At 46.6% G+C, this 27,461-nt stretch overlaps 1 protein-coding gene across 1 annotated transcript in view; it reads right to left on the bottom strand.

The window, feature by feature from the left end:
• The window catches only part of nelfe (negative elongation factor complex member E), a 28,213-nt gene extending 1,435 nt beyond the window's left edge, over positions 1-26,778 (bottom strand). Inside the window, exons 1-8 of the mRNA XM_072259576.1 lie at positions 26,721-26,778; positions 23,519-23,664; positions 13,451-13,525; positions 13,229-13,266; positions 4,453-4,754; positions 3,732-3,867; positions 3,481-3,535; positions 739-841 (exon numbers count right to left, since the gene is read on the bottom strand). Of these exons, the coding sequence (XP_072115677.1) occupies positions 739-841; positions 3,481-3,535; positions 3,732-3,867; positions 4,453-4,754; positions 13,229-13,266; positions 13,451-13,525; positions 23,519-23,664; positions 26,721-26,778 (913 nt within the window). The remainder of the gene's footprint in view (positions 1-738; positions 842-3,480; positions 3,536-3,731; positions 3,868-4,452; positions 4,755-13,228; positions 13,267-13,450; positions 13,526-23,518; positions 23,665-26,720) is intronic.
• Positions 26,779-27,461: the final 683 nt, after the last annotated feature.

Genomic DNA, 27,461 nt, shown 5'->3' with positions numbered 1-27,461 from the left:
AGTCTGAGACCAGGGGTCGTAGACTCGGAATAGAGGGGCATCCATTTAAAACACTGATGAGGAAGAATTTCTTTCGGCAAAGGGCGATGAATCTGTGGACTTCATCGCCACAGACAGCTGTGGAGACCAAGTCATTGGGTACATTTAAAGCAGAGGTTGATAGGTTTTTGATTAGTCAGGGTGACAGTGAGAAGGCAGAATGGAGCTGAGAAGGAAAATAAGTCAGCCATGATAGAATTGTAGACAAGACTCAATGGGCCGAATGGTCTAATTCTGCTCCTATGTCACTGAAGCACAGAAACAAGCCCTTCATTAATCTGCCTAGTCCTATTCACCTGCACCTGGACCACGGCCTTCCATACCCCTCCCGTCCATGTACTCATCCAAATGCCTTTCAAATATCACTTCCACTTTTACTGGCAGCTTGTTCCACCCTTTCACCAGCCTCCGAGCTCATTCTGAATCCAACATCACCGGCGGCATAAGAGTTCGGCATGGACTAGATGGGCCAAGGGGCCTGCTGATACATGTAGAGATGCATCACCATTGTTAGCGATGGCACCCGGCCTTCTACCCCAGCCTTGTCCCCTTCCCACCTGCACAGCCTGCTCCCATCCCCAACCAACTCCCTCAACCATCGTCCGCCACCCTCCTCATATGATAGCCCCGTCCTCCCTGATTCCCGACACCGCCCAGCCCTCGGCTCTGGGGTGGGAGGGCATCAGGGATTCCACTTACCCAGGCTCCCCCAGACAGATTTACGCGTGGCCGTTTCCAGCATCAGCTGCTTGCGGGCGATCATCACCTTCAGGTAGACTGAACCCACCATGCTACTGTTCATCTGTGAGGAGGAAGGAGAGAGGGCAGTCAGGCACAGAAATCCAGAGCAACACACACAAAACGCTCGAGGAACTCAGCAGATCAGGCAGCATCTCACTGTGGTGCCTGAAAAGAGGATGCTGTCTAAGTTGCATGCCATCTTGGACAATGTATCCCATCCACTACATAATGTACTGGGTGGGCACAGGAGTACATTCAGCCAGAGACTCATTCCACCGAGATGCAGCACAGAGCGTCATAGGAAGTCATTCCTGCCTGTGGCCATAAAACTTTACAACTCCTCCCTTGGAGGGTCAGACACCCTGAGCCAACAGGCTGGTCCTGGACTTATTTCATAATTTACTGGCATAGTTTACATATTACTATTTAACTATTTATGGTTTTATTACTATTTATTATTTATGGTGCAACTGTAACGAAAACCAATTTCCCCCGGGATCAATAAAGTATGACTATGACTATGATCTACAGAAACGAATAACAGTGGATGCTTCAGGCAGAGCCCTTTCCCACCTTCCTATGATGGCGTCTCCCCCCTTTTCCTCTCCAGTCCCAAGACTCATGGCCCAGGAGACCAGCTGCGGGTTCCTGGGCGTCAATATTTCTGTAGTTCTGCCCTGGGCCCACCCTTTGTAATTGATGCAATCACAAAGGCGGCACAGCAGTGGCTTATTCCATTCGGAGTTTGAGGAGAATTTGTATGTCACCAAAGACTAGCAAATTTCTACAGATGTACAGTGGGGAGGATCCTGACTGGCTGCATCACCGTCCGGTGCGGAGGCTCCAACGCACAGATCAGGAAAAGGCCGCACAAGTCGTAAACTCAGCCAGCTCCATCGTGCCACCAGCCCCCCCAAAATTGAGGGCTTCCTCCCAAGGCAATTCCTCAAGAAGGTGGCATCCACCTTGAAGGACCCTCACCCTCATAGACACACATTCTTCTGGTTAGGTAAAGGCACACACTCAATGTAACCTCACTCGCTTGTTCTCTTTTTGCAGTATTTGATGTTTCTCATTGTAAATGAAAGTGGTTGAAGGGATCGAGTGTACGAAGTGACCACACTATTAAGTTCTTTTTGTACTACTGATTTTCTATGTATATATTCTGACCGTATAGTTATTTTTATGTACTTCACTCTACTGCCGCTGCAAAACAACAAATTTCATGGCATACAGTAGGTCAGTCATTCTGATTCAAAGGCAGTTGTGCCGAAGATGGTACATGCAAAAAGTTTTGTTGGCACGCAGCATGCAGCGCTACCCATCTATTCTTTAAACCATACCCACTTCCCCAAAATAAACAGATACATCACGATTACCGTTACTGGCAAATGAAGCAGTGAATTCTTTTTTTTAAAACAACCTAAGATCAGTGAGGTGTTTTCGCAGGAAACACCTCACGCTGGCTGATCACCAGCTGGATGGTTGCAAGAACACGGGACGATGGATCATATGTTTTGAAATCCTCGCAGACCCGCTGTACATATCAGTATTTGAACGGTAACCTGCTACAATATTAGATTTTAATAACAGGGTGAATTCAGAAATCTGAGGTGCAGAGTGACTTGGGAGTCCTCGTACAGGATTCCCAAAAGGTTAACTTGCAGTTGGAGATGGTGGTGAGGAAGGCGAACGCAATGTTTGCATTCATTATGACAGGTCTAGAATATAAAAGCAACGATGTAATGCTAAGGCTTCACAAACCATTGGTCAGACTACACTTGGAGTATTGCAGGCAGTTTTGGGCCTGTGTCTAAGGAAGGCTGTGCTAGCATTGGAGAGATTCCAGAAGTTGTTCAAGAGAATGATCCTGGGAATGAAAGAGTTAATGTATTATGAGCATTTGATGGTTCTGGGTCTGTACTCGCTGGAGTTTAGAAGAATGAGGAGGGATCTCATTGACCCATATTGAATACTGAAAGGCCTAGATAGAGTGGGCACGTGGCCAAGTGGTTAAGGCGTTCGACTAGCGACCTGAAGGTCGTGAGTTCGAGCCCCAGCCAAGGCAGCGTGTTGTGTCCTTGAGCAAGGCACTTAACCATACTGTGCTCTGCGACGACACATGTGCCAAGCTGTGTCGGCCCTTGCCCTTCCCTTGGACAACATCAGTGGCATGGAGAGGGGAGACTTGCAGCATGGGCAACTGCTGGTCTTCCGTACAACCTTGCCCAGGCCTGCGCCCTGGAGAGTGAAGACTTCCCAGGCGCAGGTCCATGGTCTTGCAAGACTAACGAGTGGACATGGAGAGGATGTTTCCTACAGAGGGTGAGCCTGGAACTAGAGGGCACAGCCTCAAAACAAAAGAACATTCTTTTAGAATAGAGATCAGAAGGAATTTTTTTTAGCCAGAGGGTGGTGAATCTGTGGAACTCATTGCCACAGGCAGCTGTGGAGGCCAAGTCATTGGGTATATTTGAAGTGGAGGTTGATAGGTCCTTCATTAGTCAGGGTGTCAAAGGCTACAAGAAGGCAGGACAATGGGGCTGAGAGATATAATAATCAACCATGATGGAATGGCAGAGCGGACTCGATGGGCTGAATGGCCTAATTCTGCTCCAATGTCTTATGGTCCATGTGGTAGGAAGCTACAACCACTCCCTGGGGGTGGTAGCTCTCCTGGCCATTCGCCGTTCTCCTTACCTCAGTGATGGCCTGGTCAGCAGACTCCATTGTCTCAAAGGTCACAAACGCACAGCTGTGCAAAGTAAAGAGACACGCATCAGTAGAGAGACCTCTACACGGATACCGGGTGTGATGTAGGGACCAGCGTGTCCACGGGGATACGGAGAACAGTGCAAGGGCTGGAGGAGAATCCGGAGAAAGTTTAGCGGTGGAGCAGAAGACTTAGTGAGCAAGGGAGGGTGGGGGCAATGGACAGAAGGAACACTCACTTCTTGGGGCTGTCGGTGGTCAGGTTGACGATGGTGCCAAAACGCGAGAAGGAATCCCTCAGCATCTCCTCGGTCATCCCCACGCCGTGCACATAGACCGTGTTGCCCTTGCGCGGGGCGCGAAAGGAATCAGACCCTGCAGGTGAGTCAGGCAGAGCAGGGAGTGTGTCTGAAACCCCTCCAGCACCCACTCATCCTCTAACCCCTCTGAGTACTGTTCTGCAGCTCGCACCGCGGCCCCCTTCCCCTGAAAACACCCGTTTCGTCCCACTTTCCCCCGCCCCCTACCCTCCATCCCACTCCTTTCCTCAGGACACCTAAACCCCTGCCCCACCCCTGGGGGCACCCAGCCTCCATTCCTGAGGACAGGCAAACCCTGGTCCCACCCTCCCACTACCCTTGGAACAACCCCCACCCCACTCAATTCCTCAGGACACACGAACCACTGTCCCACCCTTGCGTGAGAGTACGATGCTCTCCAATTCCTTCCCTGAACCTGGGTCATTCCCTCAGCCTTTGGGGAATCCTGAGATCTGGCAGAAATCTCGGAGTTGTACATTTTGATAATAATTGAATGTTTGAAATCTAGGCCGAGATTTGGCAGAAATACGGGACTGTTGCTGGGATGACCTGGATCTTGGTGAACAGCAGAGCACATCTAATGGCTGACTCCTAATCTTCTTTGTGTTACCTGACAGAGCAACGAAGAAAGCTTACTTACTTCTGTAAGGGCCGTCGCGATCCCTGTCCCGATCCCGATCTCTGTCCCTGTCCCTTCCACGGTCCCGATCCCTGTCCCGGTCACGATCCCGGTCTCTGTCTCTTTCACGGTCACGATCCCGATCTCTGTCCCGGTCCCGATCCCGGTCTCTGTCCCTGTCGCGGCCTCTGTCGCGATCCCTTCCACGCTCGATGTCTCGCTCGGTATCTCTGTAGCTCTCACAATCCATCTCCTTCCCCGAGTCCCGCTCGTCGTCCCGCTCTCTCTCTGTGTCTCTGATCCGCTCACTGGAGCTGACAAAACTGTGGTGAGAACATCAAGCCCTCATGTTAATCCATTAGCCCGTCCACACCTTCCAAAAACACTTTACTGCCACGGAGATTCCCGCACTGTGAAACTTAACGTAATCCAGGATGTGTAGCTGTGTTACACCAGAGTTACAGATTAACTTTGTCACGTGTACAGTACATCCAAGCTGACATCAATGGCCAGCACAGTCCGAGGATGTGCTGGGGGCAGCTGGCAAGTAACGTTCCCTCCAAGGTGCGTGCATCTATGCGCACAGAGCTTTTGCTACCAGCGCACAAAGGCATTTAAACTGAGCGTAAAAGGTTGTCACCCTCTACCTTGTTGGCAAGTTAAGTATATTTCATGATCATACACAATCACATTCCCTTTGCCAACATTGTTTGCATCAGAAACCGGAAATGTGGAGTTCATGATGACTGGTCTGCTGATTTTAGATCTGGCTGATTTATACTGGTCCAAAGAAGCAAAGGTTGTGAAGTGCAGAAGAACTGTAGGTTCATTTAAAGTGGAATGGATTATTATCCTTAGAATAGCTTCAGGTTTACTTCCACTTCTAAATTCAGAGCGTGTATGTTGCTGTCACTGGGCTACACAGCACAAGTGTTTTTCACACACGGGTCACTTCAAATTCAAGGGAACAATGCCAGCATGTCTCGCCACACTTCTGGTGCCAACATAGCATGCCCACAACTTACCAACCCTATCCTGTACGTCTTTCAAATGAGGGAGGAAACCAGAGCACCCAGAGGAAACCCACACAGTCACAAAGAGACCGTATAAACTGCTGACAGACGGCGGCAGAAACGAATGCGGGTCATAGAAAACCTACAGCACAATACAGGCCCTTCGGCCCACAAAGTTGAGCCGAACATGTCCCCGCCTTAGAAATTACTAGGGTTACCCATAGCCCTCTATTTTTCTAAGCTCCATGTACCTGTCCAAAAATCTCTTAAAAAACCCTATCGTATCCGCCTCCATCACGGTTGCCGGCAGCCCATTCCACACACTCACCACTCTCTGAGTCAAAAACTTACCCCTGACATCTCCTCTGTACCTACTCCCCAGCACCTTAAACCTGTGTCCTCTTGTGGCAACCATTTCAGCCCTGGGAAAAAGCCTCTGACCGTCCACACGATCAATGTCTCTCATCATCTTGTACACCTCTATCAGGTCATCTCTCATCCTCCATCGCTCCAAGGAGAAAAGGCTGAGTTCACTCAACCTGTCTTCATAAGGCATGCTCCCCAATCCAGGCAACATCCTTGTAAATCTCCTCTGCACCCTTTCTATGGTTTCCACATTCTTCCTGTAGTGAGACGACCAGAACTGAGCACAGTACTCCAAGTGGGGTCTGACCAGGGTCCTACGTAGCTGCAACATTACCTCTCGGCTCCTAAATTCAATTCCACGATTGATGAAGGCCAATACACCGTATGCCTTCTTAACCACAGAGTCAACCTGCACAGCTGCTTTGAGCGTCCTATAGACTCAGACCCCAAGATCCCTCTGATCCTCCACACTGCCAAGAGTTTTACCATTAATACTATATTCTGCCATCGTATTTGACCTACCAAAATGAACCACTTTACACTTACCTGGGTTGAACTCTATCTGCCACTTCTCAGACAGTTTTGCATCCTATCAATGTCCCGCTGTAACCTCTGACAGCTCTCCACACCATCCACAACACCCCCAACCAGTCGGGTCGGTGCAATAGTGTAACACTAGGCAGTGCAGCACCATGCCGACCTTCACAAAATATGCCCAGACATTACAGCAGGATAAATGTCACATCTACATGAAAGCCTGGACTGACACCACCACAAATCCCAACTCCAGTACCACAAGGCTACATGTGTACCTTACACAAAATACATTACAGTTATCCGCTGAGGCTCCTCTAACAGGACAGCCCAACCACCTCTCACACCAAGAATGATCACGGCAGCAGATCACCACCCTGACTCCGAAATATGGCTCTTAGTTCTTGTTTAGAGATACAGCACATTAAAAGGCCCTTCCAGACCGATGAGCCAGGGTCAGAGATGTCTTCGATCGGCTGCACTGCTTTCTAAAAGGGGAGGGTAGGCTGCCGGAAGTCTGTGTACATACTGACACCAATGACACGGGTAGGAAAAGGGAGGACGCCCTGAAGAAGGAATTTAGGGAGTGAGATAGAAAGCTGAAAAGCAAGGGCTCTGGGGTAGTAATCTCTGGATCGCTGCCCATGCCACGTGTCAGTGAGGGCAAGAATTGGATGATTTGGCAGATAAGTGTGTGGCCAAGGGACTGATGTCAGATTTCTGGATCACTGGGATCTCTTCTGGGGAAGGTACGACCTGGGCAAAAAGTACAGGTTACACCCAAACCCAAGGGGAACGAAGATCCTTATGGACAGGTTTGCTGAAGCTTTTGGGGTGGGCTTAAACTGAATTGGCAGGGGGATGGGAACCACAGTGGTAGGGCTGAGGATGGGGCAGTAGGTATACAACTTGATGCAGTATGCGGTGAGACTGTCAGGAAGGACACGCAGATCACGGCAAAATAGGCAATCATGCAGTCAGTGGGATGAGTTGTAGTGTAACATAGAGACAAAATCCAAGAGGGTGAGAAATACAGGGCTGAAGATGTTATATGTGAAAGCAGATAGTATATGGAATAATGTAGATGATCTTGTAGCACAGTTAGAGACTGGTGGATATGACATTGTGCGCATCACAAGAGTCGTGGCTGAAAGATCAAGGATACGCATTCTATCAAAAGGATGGGCAGAGGGGGTGTTGTGTTAAAAAAAACTGTAATCAAATTCTTAGAAAGAGGTGACACAGGATCAGAAGATGTAACATTGTTGTGGGTAGAGTTAAGAAACTGCAAGGGTAAAAAGACCCTGATGGGAGTTATATACGGGCCTCTGAACAGTAGCCAGGATGTGGGCTACAATTTACAAAGGGAGATAGAAAACGCATGTCAAAAAGGCAATGTTACATAACAAGAACAGGAACAGGTGTTGGCCATCCGGCCCATCGAGCCTGCCCCGCCATTCAATAAGATCATGGCTGATCTGTCCATAAACTCAGCTCCATCTATCAGCCTTTTCCCCATAACCCTTAATTCCCTTACTATGTAAAAACCTATCTACAACAGTTATGGGGAATTTCAGTATGCAGGTAGATTAGGAAAATCGGGTTGGTGCTGGATCCCCAAATGGCTTTTTAGAGCAGCTTCTGTTTGAGCCCACTAGGGGAAAGGCAATTCTGCACTCGTGCTGTATAATGAAATGCACTTGATTAGGGAGCTTAAGGTAAAGGAACCCTTGGGAGGCAGTGACTTCAGCCTGCAATTTTAGAGGGAAAAGCTAAAGTCGGGTCTGTCACTATTAGAGTGGATTAAAGCCATGAGAGAGGAGTTGGCCAAAGTTGACTGGCAGGGATTGGAGCAGAGTAGCAATGGCAAGTTTCTAGGAGAAAATTGGAAGGCATAGGATAGATACACCCCAAACAAGTATTATAAAGCCAGGATGAGTGGCTGACAAGGGAAGTCAAAAACAACACAAAAGCAAAAGAGAGGGCATATAATAGAGCAAAAATTAGTGGAAAGTTAGACGATTGGAAAGCTTTTAAAAAACCAACAGAAGCCAACTGAACAAGTCATAAGGAGGGAATGATGAAATATGAAGGCAAGATAGCCAATAATATCAAAGAGGATATCAAAAGCTTTTTCAAATATATAAAGAGTAAAAGAGGCAAGAGCAGGTATCAGTCTACTGGAAAATGATGCTGGAGAGGTAGTAATGGGGGACAAGGAAATGGCAGACAAACTGCATAAGTATTTTGCATGTCTTCACTGTGGAAGACACTAGCAGTGTGCTGGAAGTTCGTGAATGTCAGGGGGCAGAAGTGAGTGCAGTTGGTATTACGAGGGAGAAGGTGTTTGGGGAGCTGAAAGAGGTAGCCGAAGAGATTGTGGAGGCATTAGTAATGATCTTTCAAGAATCACTAGGTTTTGGGGTTCAGGAGGACTGGAAAACTGCAAATGTTACTCCACTCTTCAAGGGAAGGAGGCAGAAAAAAGTAAATTATAGGCCAGTAAATGTGTTAGAGTTGACTATTAAGGTTGCGGTCTCAGGGTACTTGGAGACACATGATAAAACGGGTCAAAGTCAGCATGGCTTCCTCAAGAGAAAATCTTGTCTGATAAATCTGTTGGAATTCTTTGAGTAAGATAGACAAAGGCGAATCAGTTGATGTATTTTTGGATTTTCAGAAGGCCTTTGACAAGGTTCTGTTTATGAGGCTGCTTAACAAGTAAAGAACCCACGGTTTATAGGAAAGATAAGAGCATTGATAGAGCATAGGCAAAGTTTGGGAATAAGGGGGACCTTTTCTGGTTGGCTGCCTCTTTTTGTGACAGCTTCTTTTTACGTTATATGTCAATGATTTGGATGACGAAACTGATGGCTTTGTGGCTAAGTTTGAGAATGATTAGGTAGGTGGAGGGGCAGGTAGTTTTGAGGGAGCAGGAAAGCTGCAGAAAGACAGACAGATTAGGAGAATGGGCATAGTGGCAAATGGAGTAAGTGTAGGGCAATGTATGTTCATGTACTTTGGTGGAAGGAACAGGAGCTTATACTTTTTTTTTATATAAGTGGGTGGAAAATTCAAAACACCAAGGTGCAAAGGGACTTGGGAGTCGTCATGCAGGATTCCCTAAAGGTTAGCTTGCAGGTTGAGTACATAGTGAGGAAGGCAAATGCAATGTTAGCATTCATTTCAAGAGGACTAGAACATAAAAGCACTGGTGATGCCTCACTTAGAGTATTGTGAGGCTCCTTATCTAAGAAAGGATGTGCTGAAATTCGAGAGGTTCAGAGGAGGTTCATGAGAACAATTCCAGGATTGTACCGGATGACTGGAAAATTGCCAATGTTACTCCGCTATTTAAGCAGGGTGGGAGGCAGCAGAAAGGAAACTATAGTCCCGTTAGCCTGACATCAGTGGTTGGGAAGTTGTTGGAATCGATTGTTACAAATGAGATTACGGAGTACCTGTAGGCACATGACAAGATAGGCCAAAGCCAGCATGGTTTCCTGAAAGAAAAAAACCTACTGCAATTCTTTGAGAAAATTACAAGCAGGGTAGATAAAGGAGATGCAGTAGACATGGTGTACTTGGATTTTCAGAAGGCCTTTGACAAGGTGCCGCACATGAGGCTGCTTGGCAAAATAAGAGCACATGGAATTACAGGGAAGTTACTAGCCTGGGTGGAGCATTGGCTGGTCGGCAGAAAACAGAGAGTGGGAATAAAGGGATCCTATTCTGGCTGGCTGCCGGTTACCAGTGGAGTTCCACAGGGGTCGGTGTTGGGACCGCTGCTTTTTAGGTTGTATGTCAATGTTTTAGACTATGGGATTAATGGATTGTGGCAAACTTGCTGATGATACAAAGATAGGTGGAGGAGCGGGTGGTGTTGAGGAAACAAAGAGCCTGCAGAGAGATCTAGGTAGTTTAGGTGAATGGGCAAAGAAGTGGCAAATGAAATACAATGTTGGAAAGTGTATGGTCATGCACTTTGGTGGAAGAAATAAACAGGCAGACTATTATTTAGATGGGGAGAGAATTCAAAATGCAGAATTGCAAAGGGATTTGGGGGTCCTTGCACAAGATATGCTAAAGATTAACTTCCAGGTTGAGTCTATTGTGAAGAAGGCGAATGCAATGTTGGCATTCATTTCCAGAGGTACAGAATATAAGAGCAGGGATGTGATGTTGAGGCTCTATAAGGCTCGTGAGACCACACTTGGAGTATTGTGTTGCAGTACTTGTAGTTTTGGGTTCCTCATTTTAGAAAGGATATACTGACATTAGAGAGGGTTCAGAGAAGATTGACAAGAATTGGATCAGCCTATGATTGAATGGTGGAGCAGATTCCATGGGCCGAATGGCCTACTTCTGTTCCTATCTGTTATGGTCTTATGGGATTGAAAGGCTTATCATAAGAGTAGCATTTGATGACTCTGGGCCTGTACTCACTGCAATTTAGAGAAACGACGGGGGTGTCACTGAACCCTATCAAATATTGAAAGGCCTCAATAGGGTGGATGTGAGCAGTCTAGGACCAGAGGGCACAGCCTCAGAATAGAGAAATGTCCACTTAGAATGGCGATGCGGAGGAATTTCTTTAGCCAGAGGGTGGTGAATCAGTAGAATTCATGTCACAGGCAGTTGTGAAGGCCAAGTCATTGGGTATATTTAAGGCAGAGGTTGATAGGTCCTCAATTAGTCAGAGCTTGAAAGATTATGGGGAGGGAGGCACTTGGCATTCAAGATGGGGTTGATCACTGATCTTCTGATTGATGGTAACAGCATTACACTAACCGGTATACTACCGACCCACATCATGTTCTAATTTCCCATGCCCTGTTCTATGATCCCTCCCATCGTTCAGCATCCCACCGTTCATTAGGCAAGACCCCCACGCCGTTTACCCTCCCCAAACGCGCCACCTTTTTCTTCAGCTTCTTCACTTGATCACTTGATTCTGGCATGGTCCTGGAGGACTGGAAGATTGCAAATATCACCCCTCTCTTTAAGGGAGAAAGGCAAAAGAAAGGAAATTATAGGCCAGTTAGCTTAACCTTAGTGGTTGGGGAAAGTGTTGGAGTCTATTATTATGGATGAGGTTTCGGGGTCTGGGAGACTAATAATAAAATAAGTCAAAGTCAGTATGGTTTCTGCAAAGGGAAATCTTGCCTGAGTTCTTCGAGGAAGTAACAAGCAGGGTGGACAAAGAAGAGGCAGTAGATGTCATTTACTTGGATTTTCAGAAGGCTGACAGGCAGGACGCAGAGTGGGGAAATAAAAGGGGCTTTTTCTGGTTGGCTGCTGCTGACTAGTGGTGTTCCTCAAGGGTCAGTACTGGGACTGCTACTTTTCACATTGTTTGTTAATGATTTAGATAATGGAATAGATGGCTTTGTGGCAAAGTTTGAAAATGATACGTAGATGGAGGGGTAGACAGTGCTGAGGAAGCAATGCGATTGCAGCAGGACAAGACAAATTGGAAGAATGGGCAAAAATGTGGCAGACGGAATACAGTATAATACATTCTGGTAAAAGGAACAATACTGTAGACTATTATCTAAATGGGGAGAAGGTTCAAACATCAGAGGTGCAGAGGGACTTCGGAGTCCTCATGCAAGACTCCCAGAAGGTCAATTCACAGGTTGAGTCTGTGGTAAAGCAGGCAAGTGCAATGTTGGCATTCATTTCAAGGGGAATAGAATATAAAAGCAAGGGGATAGTACTAAGCCTTTATAAGACACTAGTCAGGCCGCACTAAGAGTAACGCCAACAGTTTTGGACCCTATGCCTCAGAAAGGATGTGTTGTCATTGGAGAGAGTCCAGTGGAGGTGCATGAGGATGATTCTGGAAATGAAGGGGTTAACACTTGACGAGTGTTTGGCAGCTCTGGGTCTGTAATCACTGGAACTTAGAAGAATGCAGGAGGATCTGATTGAAAGGACTCGATAGGGTGGATGTGGAGAGGATGTTTCCTATGGTGGGGGTATCAGAACTCGAGGGCACAGCCTCAAAATTGAGGAGCGACCCCTTAGAACAGAGGTGAGGAGGAATGTTTTTTTAGCCGGAGAGAGGTACATCTGCGGAATGTTCTGCCACAGACTGCGGTCAAGACCAAATCCGTGTGTATATTTAAGAAGGAAGCTGATCATTTCCTGATCGGTCAGGGCATCAAAGGATATGGCGAAAAGACAGGAGTAGGATCTGGGATTGGCCACGACAGAATGGCAGAGTAGACTTGATGGCCTAATTCTGCTCCTGTGTCTTATGGTACACACCCAATCCCCATCCTTCTGAATAAAGAAAATATAAGCAGGCAGATTGGATGTTATGCTGTAGTTGCTTAAGATGTTGGGGAGGTCAAATTTGGAGAATTGTTCAGTACTGGTCACCTATCTAGAAGATTGAAAGAGTTAAGAGAACATTCACAAAAATGTTGCCAGGACCTGAGCACCTGGAAAGATTGAATTGGGAAGGACTTTATTCCCTGGAGTGTACAAGATTGAGAGGAGATTTGATAGAGGTATACAAGATCAGGAGTAGTACAGACAGGATAAATGCAAGCAGGCTTTTTCCACTGAGGTTGGGTGAGACTAGAACTAGAGGTCATGGGTTAAGGTTGAAAGGTGAAATGTTTAAGGGGAACTGCTTCACTCAGAGCGTGGTGAGAGTGTGGAATGAGCTGCCGGTGGGAGTGGTGGATGTGGGATCTATTTCAACACTTCAGAGGAATTTGTATAGGCACATGGTTGTGACGGGTATGGAGCACCATGGTCCAGGTGCAGGTTGGTGGGACTAATCAGAATAACTTTGAGATGGGCTGAAGCGTCTGTTTCTGTGCCGTACGCTCTGCAATTCAGATCTTTGGAGGAGGAAACGAGCTCTGTACCTTTCGTAGAGAGGCTTTCGCTGTGGCCGCTTGGAGACCTGAGAAAAGCAAGAGAGGCGAATATCAGTAGCAAGGCAGGAGAAAGCTTTCGTGGCTGCGACAGCAGCCAACTGCCATGTGGCCCAAGGCACACACGAATGGATTTGGACACCGACACTGCCCAGCCCCTCTAATCCTGCCCCATCACCTTAACAAAATCAACGGGGCAGCCCGTGGACTGACCTCGAGGTTGTCATCATCGGCAGAGACACTGCGCTGGAAGGGCTGGAACGATGGCGTTGGTCCTTTCTCCGGGTCCTGATTGGAAAAGGAAAGAGAGTGTCATGGAGGTAACACACAGCATCCAACCCTCAATAAACACGAGGTTCTGCAGATACTGAACGTATTAAATAACACACACAAAATTCAGGTCAGGCAACATCCATGGAGTCGACATTTCAGGCTGAGATCCTTCATCAGGACAGGAAAGAAGAGGGAAGATGCCAGAATAAGGTGGTGGGGGCGGTGTTGGTCACCCATTTCAATTCAATTTCCCATTCTGATGTGCCTGTCCATTGCCTCCTCTACATCTACAATGAGGCCACACTCAGGTTGGAAGAGCATCACCTCATATCCCATTTGGGTAGCCTTTAACCTGATGTCACAAACATGAATTTTGTGTAAATTTTCTCTGTACTCTTTTAATCTTATCAATATCTTTCCTGTAGACAGCTGAGTGTAGCTAAGTTTGCTGATGATACTAAATTGAGTGGAAAAGCAAATTGTGCAGATGATACGGAGAGTCCGCAGAGAAATATAGATAGGTTAGTGAGTGGGCAAAGGTCTGGCAGATGGAGTACAATGTTGGTAAATGTGTGGTCATCCACTTCGGAAGGAAAAATAAAAGAGCAGATTATTATTTAGACAGTAAAAAATTGCAGCATGCTGCTGTGCTGAGGGACTTGGGAGTGCTTGTGCATGAATCACAAAAGGTTGGTTTGCAGGTGCAGCAGGCTATCAAGAAGGCAGATGGAATGTTGGTCTTCATTGCTACAGGGATTGAATTTAAGAGCAGGGAGTTTATGCTGCAACTGTACAGGGTACTGGTGAGGCTGCACCTGGAGTACTGTGTGCAGTTCTGGTCTTCTTACTTGAGGAAGGATATACTGGCTTTGGAGGCAGTGCAGAGGAGATTCACCAGGTTGATTCCAGGGATGAAGGGGTTAACCTATGAGGAGAGACTGAGTTGCCAGGGACAATACTCTGTGGAATTCAGAAGAATGAGAGAGGATCTTATAGAAACATACAAAATTTTGGAAGGGATAGATAAGACAGAGGCAGGACTGTTGTTTCCACTGGGAGGTAAGACTAGAACTAGGGAACTAGGGTCATAGCCTCAAGATTCGGGGGAGTAGATTTAGGACCGAGATGAGGAGGAACTGCTTTTCCCAGAGAGTGGTGAATCTGTAGAATTTTCTGCCCAATGGAGCAGTGGAGGCTGCCTCAGTAAATATACTTGAGACAAGGTTGGATAGGTTCTTGCACAGTAGGGAATTAAGGGTTATGGGGAAAAGGCAGGTAGGTGGAGATGAGTCCCTGGCCAGATCAGCCATGATCATATTGAATGGTGGAACAGGCCCGACTGGCCAGATGGCCAACTCCTGCTCCTATTTCTTATGTAGAACACTTGCCAGACAAGAGGTGTCAGCTGGTGCACGGACGATATAAGGAAGCGTTAAATGTGATCCCTGCAACACTCACAAAATGCTGAAGGAACTCAGCAGGCCAGGCAGCATCTATGGAAAAGACACTCAGTCAACATTTCGGGCCGAGGCCCTTCAGCAGACCTTCGAGCGTCTGCAGATTTTCTCTTGAAATGTGATCCCTCCACAAGACAAAGTGCTGTTAGCTTGGAGTGGGATTGTGTTGGGAGTGCAGTAGAGAACCAGTCCGCAGAATGTTTTAGAAACATAGAAAATAGGTGCAGGAGTAGGCCATTTGGCCCTTCGAGCCTACACCACCATTTATTATGATCATGGCTGATCATCCAACTCAGAACCCTGCACCAGCCTTCCCTCCATACCCCCTGATCCCCGTAGCCACAAGGGCCATATCTAACTCCCTCTTAAATATAGCCAATGAACTGGCCTCAACTGTTTCCTGTGGCAGAGAATTCCACAGATTCACCACTCTCTGTGTGAAGAAGTTTTTCTTAATCTGCTTCCCCTTTATCCTCAAACTGTGACTCCTCGTTCTGGACTTCCCCAACATCCGGAACAATCTTCCTGCATCTAGCCTGTCCAATCCCTTTAGGATTTTATACGTTTCAATCAGATCCCCCCTCAATCTTCTAAATTCCAACGAGTACAAGCCCAGTTCATCCAGTCTTTCTTCATATGAAAGTCCTGGCATCCCAGGAATCAATCTGGTGAACCTTCTTTGTACTCCCTCTATGGCAAGGATGTCTTTCCTCAGATTAGGGGACCAAAACTGCACACAATACTCCAGGTGTGGTCTCACCAAGGCCTTGTACAACTGCAGTAGTACCTCCCTGCTCCTGTACTCGAATCCTCTCGCTATAAATGCCAGCATACCATTCGCCTTTTTCACCACCTGCTGTACCTGCATGCCCACTTTCAATGACTGGTGTATAATGACACCCAGGTCTTGTTGCACCTCCCCTTTTCCTAATCGGCCACCATTCAGATAATAATCTGTTTTCCTATTTTTGCCACCAAAGTGGATAACTTCACGTTTATCCACATTAAATTGCATCTGCCATGAATTTGCCCACTCACCCAACCTATCCAAGTCACCCTGCATCCTCCTAGCATCCTCCTCACAGCTAACACTGCCGCCCAGCTTCGTGTCATCTGCAAACTTGGAGATGCTGCATTTAATTCCCTCATCCAAGTCATTAATATATATTGTAAACAACTGGGGTCCCAGCACTGAGCCTTGTGGTACCCCACAAGTCACTGCCTGCCATTCTGAAAAGGTCCCGTTTATTCCCACTCTTTGCTTCCTGTCTGCCAACCAATTCTCTATCCACATCAATACCTTACCCCCAATACCGTGTGCTTTAAGTTTGCACACTAACCTCCTGTGTGGGACCTTGTCAAAAGCCTTTTGAAAATCCAAATATACCACATCCAGTGGTTCTCCCCTATCCACTCTACTAGTTACATCCTCAAAAGATTCTGTGAGATTCGTCAGACATGATTTTCCTTTCACAAATCCATGCTGACTTTGTCCGATCATTTCACCGCTTTTCAAATGTGCTGTTATCACATCTTTGATAACTGACTCCAGCAGTTTCCCCACCACCGACGTTAGGCTAACCGGTCTATAATTCCCCGGTTTCTCTCTCCCTCCTTTTTTAAAAAGTGGGGTTACATTAGCCACCCTCCAATCCTCAGGAACTAGTCCAGAATCTAACGAGTTTTGAAAAATTATCACTAATGCATCCACTATTTCTTGGGCTACTTCCTTAAGCACTCTGGGATGCAGACCATCTGGCCCTGGGGATTTATCTGCCTTTAATCCCTTCAATTTACCCAACACCACTTCCCTACTAACATGTATTTCGCTCAGTTCCTCCATCTCACTGGACCCTCTGTCCCCTACTATTTCTGGAAGATTATTTATGTCCTCCTTAGTGAAGACAGAAACAAAGTAATTATTCAATTGGTCTGCCATGTCCTTGCTCCCCATAATCAATTCACTTGTTTCTGTCTGTAGGGGGCCTACATTTGTCTTTACCAGTCTTTTCCTTTTTACATATCTATAAAAGCTTGTCAGTTCCCTGCCAATTTTCTCTCATAATCTTTTTTCCCCTTCCTAATTAAGCCCTTTGCCCTCCTCTGCTGAACTCTGAATTTCTTCCAGTCCTCAGGTGAGCCACTTTTTCTGGCTAATTTGTATGCTTCCTCATTGGAATTGATACTATCCCTAATTTCTCTTGTCAGCCACGGGTGCACTACCTTCCTTGATTTATTCTTTTGCCAAACTGGGATGAACAATTGTTGTAGTTCATCCATGCAACCTTTAAATGCTTGCCATTGCATATCCACTGTCAATCCTTTAAGTGTCATTTGCCCGTCTATCTTAGCTAATTCACGTCTCATACCTTCAAAGTTACCCCTCTTTAAGCTCAGAACCTTTGTTTCTGAATTAACTATGTCATTCTCCATCTTAATGAAGAATTCCACCATATTATGGTCACTCTTACCCAAGGGTTTTGAGGAAGTTATGAGAGTAGAAGTCCACAGTCATTATTGTTGATAACAGTGAAAAACATGTCTGCCTGGGCTGAAGGTCGTTATTGATGGGGGGGGGGGGGGAGGTGCTACCACCAGGGAATGAGGAAAATACCAGTGAAATGGGTTTTGAAGGATATTAAAGGGGCACTCTCTCTATAAAAGGGGAAGTTTTGACAGGCTAGATCACAGCTGGTGCTAAGATAAGAAACAATAAGCTTCAAGACCTTGGCCTCAACACCTCCGTGTGCAATTGGATCCTTGACTTCCTCACTGTCAGACCTGGTCACTTTGGATTGGCAGCAACATTTCCACACCACAAGGCGCTGCTCGACTCGGTTTACACCTATGACTGTGTGGCTGTGGCTGTGGCTGAGCACAGCTCCAACACCATATTCAAGTTTGCCGACAACACCACTGTCATAGGCCAAATTAAAGGTGGTGATGAACCAGCATAAAGGAGGAAGACTGAAAATCTAGCTGAGTGGTGCCACGACGACAACCTTTTATGTAATGTCAGTAAGACTGAAGGGCTGATTATAGACTTCAGGAGGAGGAAAGCAGAGGTCCATGAGCTTGTCCTCATCGGAGGATCAGAGGTGGAGAAGGTCAGCGATTTTAAATTCCTTGGGGTAATTATTTCGGAGGACCCGTCCTGGGCCCAGCACATAACTGCAATTATGAAGACAGCACGGCAGCCCCGCTGCTTCCTTAGTAGTGGGCGAAGATTCAGCATGGCATCTAAAACTTCTATCAATGCATAGTGGAGAGCATATTGACTGGCTGCATCACAACCTGGAATGGAGAATCCGACAAAGGGTAGTGAACACGGCCAAGTCCACATGGGTAAAGCCCTCCCCACCACTGAGCATGTTGGAACAGGAAAGCAGCTCCATCAGCAAGCACTCCACCATGCAGGCCACGTTCCCCTCTCGCTGTTGCCATCAGGAAGAAGGTACACGAGCCTCAGGACTCACACCACCAGGTTCAGGAACAGCTATTACCCCTGAACCATCAGGCTCCTAAACCAAATCAGAATCAGATTTAATACTGCTGGCAACTGTCGTGAAATTTGTTAACTTTTAAGATGGCAATATAATGAAATACATTATAAGTAGAGAAAAAGAACTGATAGAAAAAGATATGTCTATTAAATAGTTAATTACAATGAATAGTGCAAAATAACAGAAATAAAGTGTAGTGAAATAGTGTTCACAGGTTCAATGTCCATTCAGAAATCGGTTGGCAGAGGGGAAGAAACCGTCCCCTCAGGCGTCTGTATCTCCTTCCTGATGGTAACAGTGAGAAGAGGGCATGCCCTGGATGGTGAGGGTCCTCACTGACCTCAGGCACCGCTCCCTGAAGACATCTTGGATACTATGGAGGCTGGTACCCACTGACTAATTGTACAAGTTCCTGCAACTTATTTCGATCTTGTGTAGTAGCACCCCACCCGCCACCCCACCCCACCATACCAGACCAGACAGTGATGCAGCCTGTCAGAATGTACTCCGTGATATATTTGTAGAAGTTTGAGTGTTTTAGTTGACATACCAAATCTCCTCAAACTCCTAATGAAATATAGCCACTGTCTTGCCTTCTTTAAGGCTGCAGCAATATGTCGCCATCCAGGTTAGATCCTCAGAGATGTTCACAGAAAAGGAACCTGAAATTGTTCACTCTCTCCACTTCTGATCCTTCTATGAGGATTGGTTCGTGTACCCTTGTCTTACCTTTCCCAAAGTCCACAGGCAGCTCCTTGGTCTTGCTGACGTTGAGTGCCAGGTTGTTGCTGTGATACCACCCAACCAATTGGCATATCTCACTCCTGTAGGCCTTTTGTCAGCACCTGAGATTCTGCCAACAATGGTTGTATTACCAGCAAATACATAGATGCTGTTTGAGCAATGCCTGGCCACAAAGCCATGGGTGTGGAGAGAGTAGAGCAGTGGACTAAGCACACATTCCTGTGGCACCAGAGTTAATTGTCAGCAAGGTGGGGATGTTATTTCCAATCTGCACAGATTGTGGTATTCTGGTTAAGAGGTCGATGATTCAGTTGCAGAGGGAGGGACAGAGGCCCAGGTTTTGTAGCATTCGATCAGGATCGTAGGAATGATGGTGTTGATAGCTGACATCCTGACACAAGTATTTGTATCGCCCTATGATCTAAGAGACCCAGGAGAGCCATTGAGATTGCATCTGCTGTAGACCTATTGCGGCAATAGGCAAATTGCAATGGGTCCAGGTCCTTGCTGAGACAGGAGTTGATTCTAGTCATGACCAACCTCCCAAAGCATCTCATCACCGTAGATGTGAGCGCTACTGGATGATAGTCATTGAGGCCGCTCACACTGCTCTTCTTGGGCACTAATTGTTGCCCTTTTGAAGCAGGTGAAAACTTCCGACCGTAGCAGCGAGAGATTGAAAATGTCTTCTGAGTTCTCCTGCCTGTCGGTTGGCACAGGTTTTCAGACCATTACCAGGCACTCCATCGGGCCCTGCTGCCTCGCAAGGGTTGATCCGCCTGACGTCGGCCTCTAATTCACAGACCATAGGGTCATTGGATCCTCATAGCTGTGGTTTTATTCTCCCTTTCAAAGTGAGCATAAAAGGCGTTGCGCTGCTCTGGGAGTGAAGCAACGCTGCCATTCATGATGTTAGGTTTCGCTTGGTAGGAAGTGATGGCCTGCAAACCCTGCCAGAGTTCACGTGCATCCGATGCCACCTCCAGCCTCGTACGGAATTGTTTGTTCACTCTTGAAACAGCACTCCACACGTCATACCAGGTCTTCTTGTACATACCTGGATTGCAAACTTAAATCCCTCAGCAAGACAATGGACCTCCTGGTTCATCAGCAGCTTCTGGTTTGAGAATGTACAGTAAGCTCTCGTAGTTACACTCTCACCCACACAGGTTTTACTGAGGTCAGAGACAGCTGCAGTGTACGCACCCAGGCTCGAAATCGAATCCTGAATACTCTGACTCAAAGCAGACCTGGAAGCATTCCTGTGCCTCCCTGGACCAGATGGTGGACACCCCAGAGACCTGAAAGAGGTAGCTGAAGAGATCGTGGAGGCATTAGTAACGATCTTTCAAGGATCGCTAGACTCTAGAAAGGTTCCGGAAGACTGGAAAATTACAAATGTCACTCCGCTCTTCAACAACAGAGAGAGGTAGAAGAAAGGAAACTACAGGCCAGTAGTGGTTGGGAAGATGTTGGAGTCTATTATTAGGGATGAGATAGAAACATAGACAGGCCCTTTGGACTGCAATGCTTTAGAAATTTCCTCGGGTTACCCATAGCCCTCTATTTTTCTGAGCTCCATGTACCTATCCAAAAGTTTCTTAAAAGACCCTATCGTAAAGATCCCAGGGTACTTGGAGGCACATGATAAAACAGGCCGTAGTCAGCAGGGTTTCCTCAAGGGAAAATTTTGCCTGACAAATCTGTTCGAATTCTGTGAAGCAACAAACAGGATCGACAAAGGAGAATCAGCTGATGTCGTGTACTTGGATTTTCAGAAGGCCTTTGGCAAAGTGCCACACGTAAGGCTGCTCAGCAAGCTATGAGCCCATGGTATTACAGGAAAAATTCTAACATGGATACCGCGGCTGATTGGCAGGAGGCAAAGAGTGGGAATAAAAGGAGCCTTTTCTGGCTGCCTGCTGGTGACTGGTGATGTTCCACAAGGGTCTGTGTTGGGACTGATTTTTTTTAGTTATATGTCAATGATATGGGTGATGGAATTAATGGCTTTGTTGCAAAGTTTGCAGACGATATGAAGATAAGTGGAGGGGCAGGTAGTTTTGAGGAAGTAGACAGGCTACAAAAGAACTTGGATTACGAAAATGGGCAAAGGGTACCATGTTGGAAAGTGTATGGTTGTGCACTTCGGTAGAGGGAGGGTGAGGGGGGAGGGGGAAAGAGGGAAGGGGAGGGGCGAGAGACGGAGGGGGAACAGGCTGCATGAGAAACTGTTGGATCTGTGGGCCCCTTATGACATTGCAGAGATTGGGGTGTTTTGTGAATGATGAGTATTATTTTAGTTTCTCTATTGCTCCAACTGTAGACAATTGTTCTAATTCTAATCGTTCTTTTCCTTGTGGTGTGAATACATTATCAGTCTCACCTTTGTTTGTGGATTCACATGCAAATACTCTGAGCCGATTATGAATAGAATACAGAACGAATTTAAAAATAACTTTTTGTTACACATTTGGTGGTGAAAAGTGCTGGTCTTTGTGGAAGCAGTCGTGTCTGAAAGTCGGAGGGTACTGGAGCCCAGGAGATGACCAGTCCTGGGGTTGGAAACCTGTGTGAGTCGGGGGCACAGTTTGAAAGGGGCTCATTCTGCTGTTGTTTGAGTTATTCTGCTTAAACAAGTTGTTTGGAATGTCAACAAATACACTCAAAAACTTCTATAGATAGATAGGTATACTTTATTGATCCTGAGGGAAATTGGGTTTCGTTACAGCCGCACCAACCAAGAATAGAGCGTAAATATAGCAATACAAAAACCACAAACAATCAAACAACAATATGCAAAACTATGCCAGATGTACTGGGGGGGGGGGGGGGAGGGCTACTACACAGGTCCGAAAGAAGCTGCAGAGGATTGTAAATTTAGTCAGCTTCATCTTGGGCACTAGCCTACAAAGGACCCAAGACATCTTCAGGGAGCGGTGTCTCAGAAAGGCAGCATCCATTATTAAGGACCTAGAGCACCCGGGGCATGCCCTTTTCTCACTGTTACCATCAGGTAGGGGGTACAGAAGCCTGAAGGCACACACTCAGCGATTCAGGAACAGCTTCCCCTCTGCCATCTGATTCCTAAATGGACATTGAACCCTTGGACACTACCTCACTTTTTTAAAATACATATTATTTCTGTTTTTAGCATGATTATTAAACTATTCAATATATATATATTGTAATTGATTTACTTATTTATTATTATTATTATATTTTGTGCTTTTTTCTTCCATATTATGTATTGCATTGAACTGCTGCTGCTACATTAACAAATTTCACGTCACATGCCGGTGATAATAAATCTGATTCTGATTCTGACATGGGGAGCGTGTTACGATGGCTCCAGTGTGTGTGGGGCGACACTTGTGGGCTGCCCCCAGCCCGTCCTTGGGTTGTGCTGGTTGTTAATTCAAACACAGCATTTGACTGTCTGTGAAGGGCTGGAGAGAAAGGTGGATCACAGGAGAAGGGGAAGGGAGGGAGCACCAGGGGAGAGGTGATAGGCAGGTGAGAAGAGGCAAGATGCCAGAGTGCAGACCAGAAGAGGGAAGGGGGATAGAAATTTGTTTTTACCAGAATGATAAACCGACATTCATGCCATCAGGTCAGAGGGAATATGAGTTTTTGCTCCTCCACCCTGAGAGTTGGCCTCATTGTGGCCATGGGCCATCTAACGAGAGTGGGAATAGGAATTAAAATCGTTTGCCACCGGGAAATTCTACTTTTCGCGGATGGGGCAGAAGTGCTTGACAAAGCGGTCCCCCAATGTTGGGTTCAATCAATATAGAGAAGACCGCATTGGGAGCACCGGGTACAATAACTGTTTCAACGGAAGTGGATGTGGGGGGAGATTAGTGAGGAGGGATAAGGGAATCATGAAGGGAGTGATCTCTGCAGAAAGTAGAGGGGTGGTAGGTTCAGATATACTTTTGGTAGGATCCTTCTGGAGATGGTGATAGGTACAGAGAATGATGTGTTGGATGTGGAGGCTCACGGGGTGGTGGACAAGGACGAGAGGAACTCTATCACCGTGAAGATGTGGTGAGTGCAGATGTCCAGGAAATGGAGGAGATGAAGGTGAGGGCAGCATCAATGGTGGAGGAAGGGAAACTGTTCTTTGAAAGAGGATATCTCTGATGTCCTGGAAAGGGGAGCCACATCCTGGGACCAGGTGTGGCAGAGATGAAGGAACTGAGAAAAGGCAACAGCATTTTTCCAGGGGACAGGATAGAAAGAGATATCGTTCAGATACACCTCGAATGAATGAACGAATCTGAAATAGAAGCCTTCCTCACCTTCAGCTTTCCTTCCAGGGTTCTGGAGCGCTTGAAACCCGAGTTCTTGTTCTCCGCTTTGATGGCACTGATTGCTCCTGACTTCACCAGCATCTTGGCCTGCTCAGTGGCCGTGGCTGTGTCAACCAGCGGCTGATCCGACAGTGCTGTGCAAGGGAGAGGACAGAGTCACTGCAGCTCAAACAGTACAAGCCCTTGTACCAACTACTCTGCCATCAATTTCACCCTTCGCTCCCACATAACCTTCCATTTTCATTCATAGTCATAGTTTATTGATCCCGGGGGAAATTGGTTTTTGTTACAGTTGCACCATGAATAATAAATAGTAATAGAACCATAAATAGTTAAATAGTAATATGTAAATTATGCCAGTAAATTATGAAATAAGTCCAGGACCAGCCTATTGGCTCAGGGTGTCTGACCCTCCAAGGGAGGAGTTGTAAAGTTTGGTGGCCACAGGCAGGAATGACTTCCTATGACGCTCTGTGTTGCATCTTGGTGGAATGAGTCTCTGGCTGAATGTACTCCTGTGCCCACCCAGTACATTATGTAGTGGATGGGAGACATTGTCCAAGATGGCATGCAACTTGGCCAGCATCCTCTTTTCAGACACCACCGTCAGAGTGTCCAGTTCCATCCCCACAACATCACTGGCCTTACGAATGAGTTTGTTGATTCTGTTGGTGTCTGCTACCCTCAGCCTGCTGCCCCAGCACACAACAGTGAACATGATCGCACTGGCCACCACAGACTCGTAGAACATCCTCAGCATCGTCCGGCAAATGTTAAAGGACCTCAGTCTCCTCAGGAAATAGAGACGGCTCTGACCCTTCTCGTAGACAGCCTCAGTGTTCTTTGACCAGTCCAGTTTATTGTCAATTCGTATCTCCAGGTATTTGTAATCCTCCACCATGTCCACACTGACCCCCTGGATGGAAACAGGGTTCGTCGGTACCTTAGCTCTCCTCAGGTCTACCACCAGCTCCTTAGTCTTTTTCACATTAAGCTGCAGATAATTCTGCTCACACCATGTGACAAAGTTTCCTACCGTAGCCCTGTACTCAGCCTCATCTCCCTTGCTGATGCATCCAACTATGGCAGAGTCATCAGAAAACTTCTGAAGATGACAAGATTCATCCACGTAGTTACCCAAGAGGTCTTTTTTTTAAAAAAAAGTCCCTAATGTATCTATCTATCTCTAAAATCACCCCTGGCTGGGCGTTCCAGGCACTCACTACTCTCTCTGTAAACAATTACTGCTGACATCCCCTCCCCCCCCCCCATATTTTCTGCCCCCTTGTATTAGCTGTTTCTGCCCTGGGAAAAGTCTCTGGCTGTCCACGCGATCTAGGCCTGTCACCATTCTGTAATACCAAACCACCTTTCACACTCCACCTCTCCAAAAAAAAAGCTTGGGCTCACATAATTTCTCCCCATCAACAGTTAAGGAAAGTATATTTCTCTTCTCTGCCCCCTGCACCGGCTTGTCATAAAACACAGAACAGTACAGCACAGTACAGGCCCACTAGCTCCCAATGCTGTGCCAAACCTTTAACCAACTCCAAGATTAATCTAACCCTTCCTTCCAACATAGCCCACCATTTTTCTATCATCCATGTGTTTATCTAAGAGTCTCTTAAACATCCCTAATGTACCGGCCTCCACCACCACCACCACCCACACCACACACTCACATGACCTACCTACCTCACATCTCCCCTACGTCGTTCCACACACTCACAACACTACCTACCTCTCACATCTCCCCTACATTATTCTACAAAGATTCAAAATTGTTTAATGTTATTTCCAGTACACAAGTGTAAAGGAGATTGAAATAACCTTTACTTCCGATCCGATGTGGTACAATAAAAACACAATAAATATATATGCATTGTATAGCTTATATACATAGATTGATGTATGTTCATAAAGTGAACTAGACAGTTGTCTGTACATAAGGGTGACTCTATTCTTTTCAATCTTTAAATCTTTTTAATCCTTTCCATAGATCCTGCCTGGCCTGCTGAGTTCCTCCAGCAGTGTGTGTGTTGCTTGGATTTCCAGCATTTGCAGTTTTTCTTGTGTTTGTGATAAAGTAGTGATGGCTGGGTGTGTGGAGGGGTTGGTTACAGGGTGGAGGTGCTGATCAGCCTGACTGCTTGAAAATACCCCGGTATTTGCCAATTCCGCCCTGGGAAAAAGTCTCTGGCTGCACGTCATCTTATACACCCCTATCAAGTCACCTCGCATCCTCCTCTTCAAAAAGAAAAGCTCCGTTTCACCCAGCCCTTCCTCAAAAGTTGAGGGAAGCAGCTTTCATTTCTCTGTCCCCTACCCTCACTGGCTTGTTTCTGAGAATGTACAGAACAGCAAAGGCCCTTCAGCCCACAATATTGTACTGACCCTTTAACCTATCCTAAGATCAATCAATTTCTACTTTTAATGTCTATTTTTTCCTTTTCAAGGTGGATGGGCTCCTGTTGAAGACCCTGACTTGGAGCTGCACTCAAACTTCGGATCATTGTGGCAGTGGGACCTGCATCCGGAGCTCACCGACTGGCCATTTTTGCTCCCTCTCCACATAACCCTCCATTTTTCTATCATCTAAGTGCCCATCGAAGAGTTTCTTGAATTTCCCTAATGTATCTGCCTCTACCACCATTCCTGGCAGTGCATTGAACGCACCAATCACTCTGTGAAAAAAAAAATAACTTACCCCCATACCTTCCTCCAATCACCATAAAATGATGCCCCTCATATTAGCCATTCCCACCCTGGGAAAAATGCTCCCTCTCTCCCCTTCCACCTCCCCCTAGGACCCTTGTGGCCCCCGGCTGTCCACTCTATCTGTGTCTCCTATCATCTTGGACATCTCTCAAGGCCCCCTCACATCCTCCTTCATACCGAAGAGAAAAGCCCTTTCTTCAAAAGACGCAGTCTTTAGTCAAGGCAGTGTCCTGGTAAATCTCCCCTGCACACTCCCTAAAGCTTCCACATCCTTCCTATAATGAGGCAACCAGATCTGAACACAGTGGTCTAACCAGGATTTTATAGAGCTGCGACAGTACCTCACAGTTCTTGAACTCAATCCCTTGATTTAATGAAGGCCCACGCACCGTACACCTTCTTAACCAGCCGACCAACTTGTGTGGCAACCGTGGGCAGAGCTACGACGTGCTAAACATGACTTCTCGCTCACCTGCGGAAACAGCTTCATTTCTATCTCTAATGTCTATTTTTTCCTTTTCAAGGTGCATGGGCTCCTGTCGAAGACCCTGACTTGGAACTACACTCAAACTTCGGATCTTTGTGGCAGTGGGACCCGCATCCGGAGCTCACCGACTGGCCATGTTTCGATATCTCATTGACGTGGCCTAGAAGATGAGCATGTCTTTGGGATTCCGAGGCTTTGTGGCCCAGGGGACAAGCTGATCATACGTCACTGCCGCCAAATGAAGAGTCTCAGGAGGAAATGGAATATCAGAGATAACGGATCAGCCGTCAGGAACCCTGTGTTCAGCACATTGTGCGTTCTCTCGTTGGTGGGGGAAGAGATTGTTGCCTACTCTCGAGTAGGAGAACTCAGAAAAAAGTGACACGGCAGACTTTACACTGCAAATCAGCAAGTTGTTTGATTTTGTTGATCTCTCCTCTCGCTGTGCAAGGGTGACACATCTCTGTCACTTAATTGGGGAGAGAGTGAGCCGAATTGTTGGGTGAATGATTAGTTTTTGTTGTACCGCAGATCACGGTCTTTCTTGAGGGTTTTGCTATTGCTTCCTTGCTGGGTGAAAGATGCTGATGTTTTTTTTGCTGAAGTGGGGAGGGGATGGTCATTACTTGTGCCTGGAAGGGGGAGTAAAGGGGCTTTGGTTTTACTGTCACTTCTTCTTTGGGGCACTCTTTTGTTTTCACGGTTGTCTGGGAAGAGTAAGAATTT

Source organism: Mobula birostris, chromosome 5 (assembly GCF_030028105.1).
Source record: "Mobula birostris isolate sMobBir1 chromosome 5, sMobBir1.hap1, whole genome shotgun sequence".
Classification (NCBI taxonomy): domain Eukaryota; kingdom Metazoa; phylum Chordata; class Chondrichthyes; order Myliobatiformes; family Myliobatidae; genus Mobula; species Mobula birostris.
The sequence above is the reverse complement of the archived record's forward strand: the minus strand, read 5'-3'. Positions and strand labels throughout refer to the sequence as shown.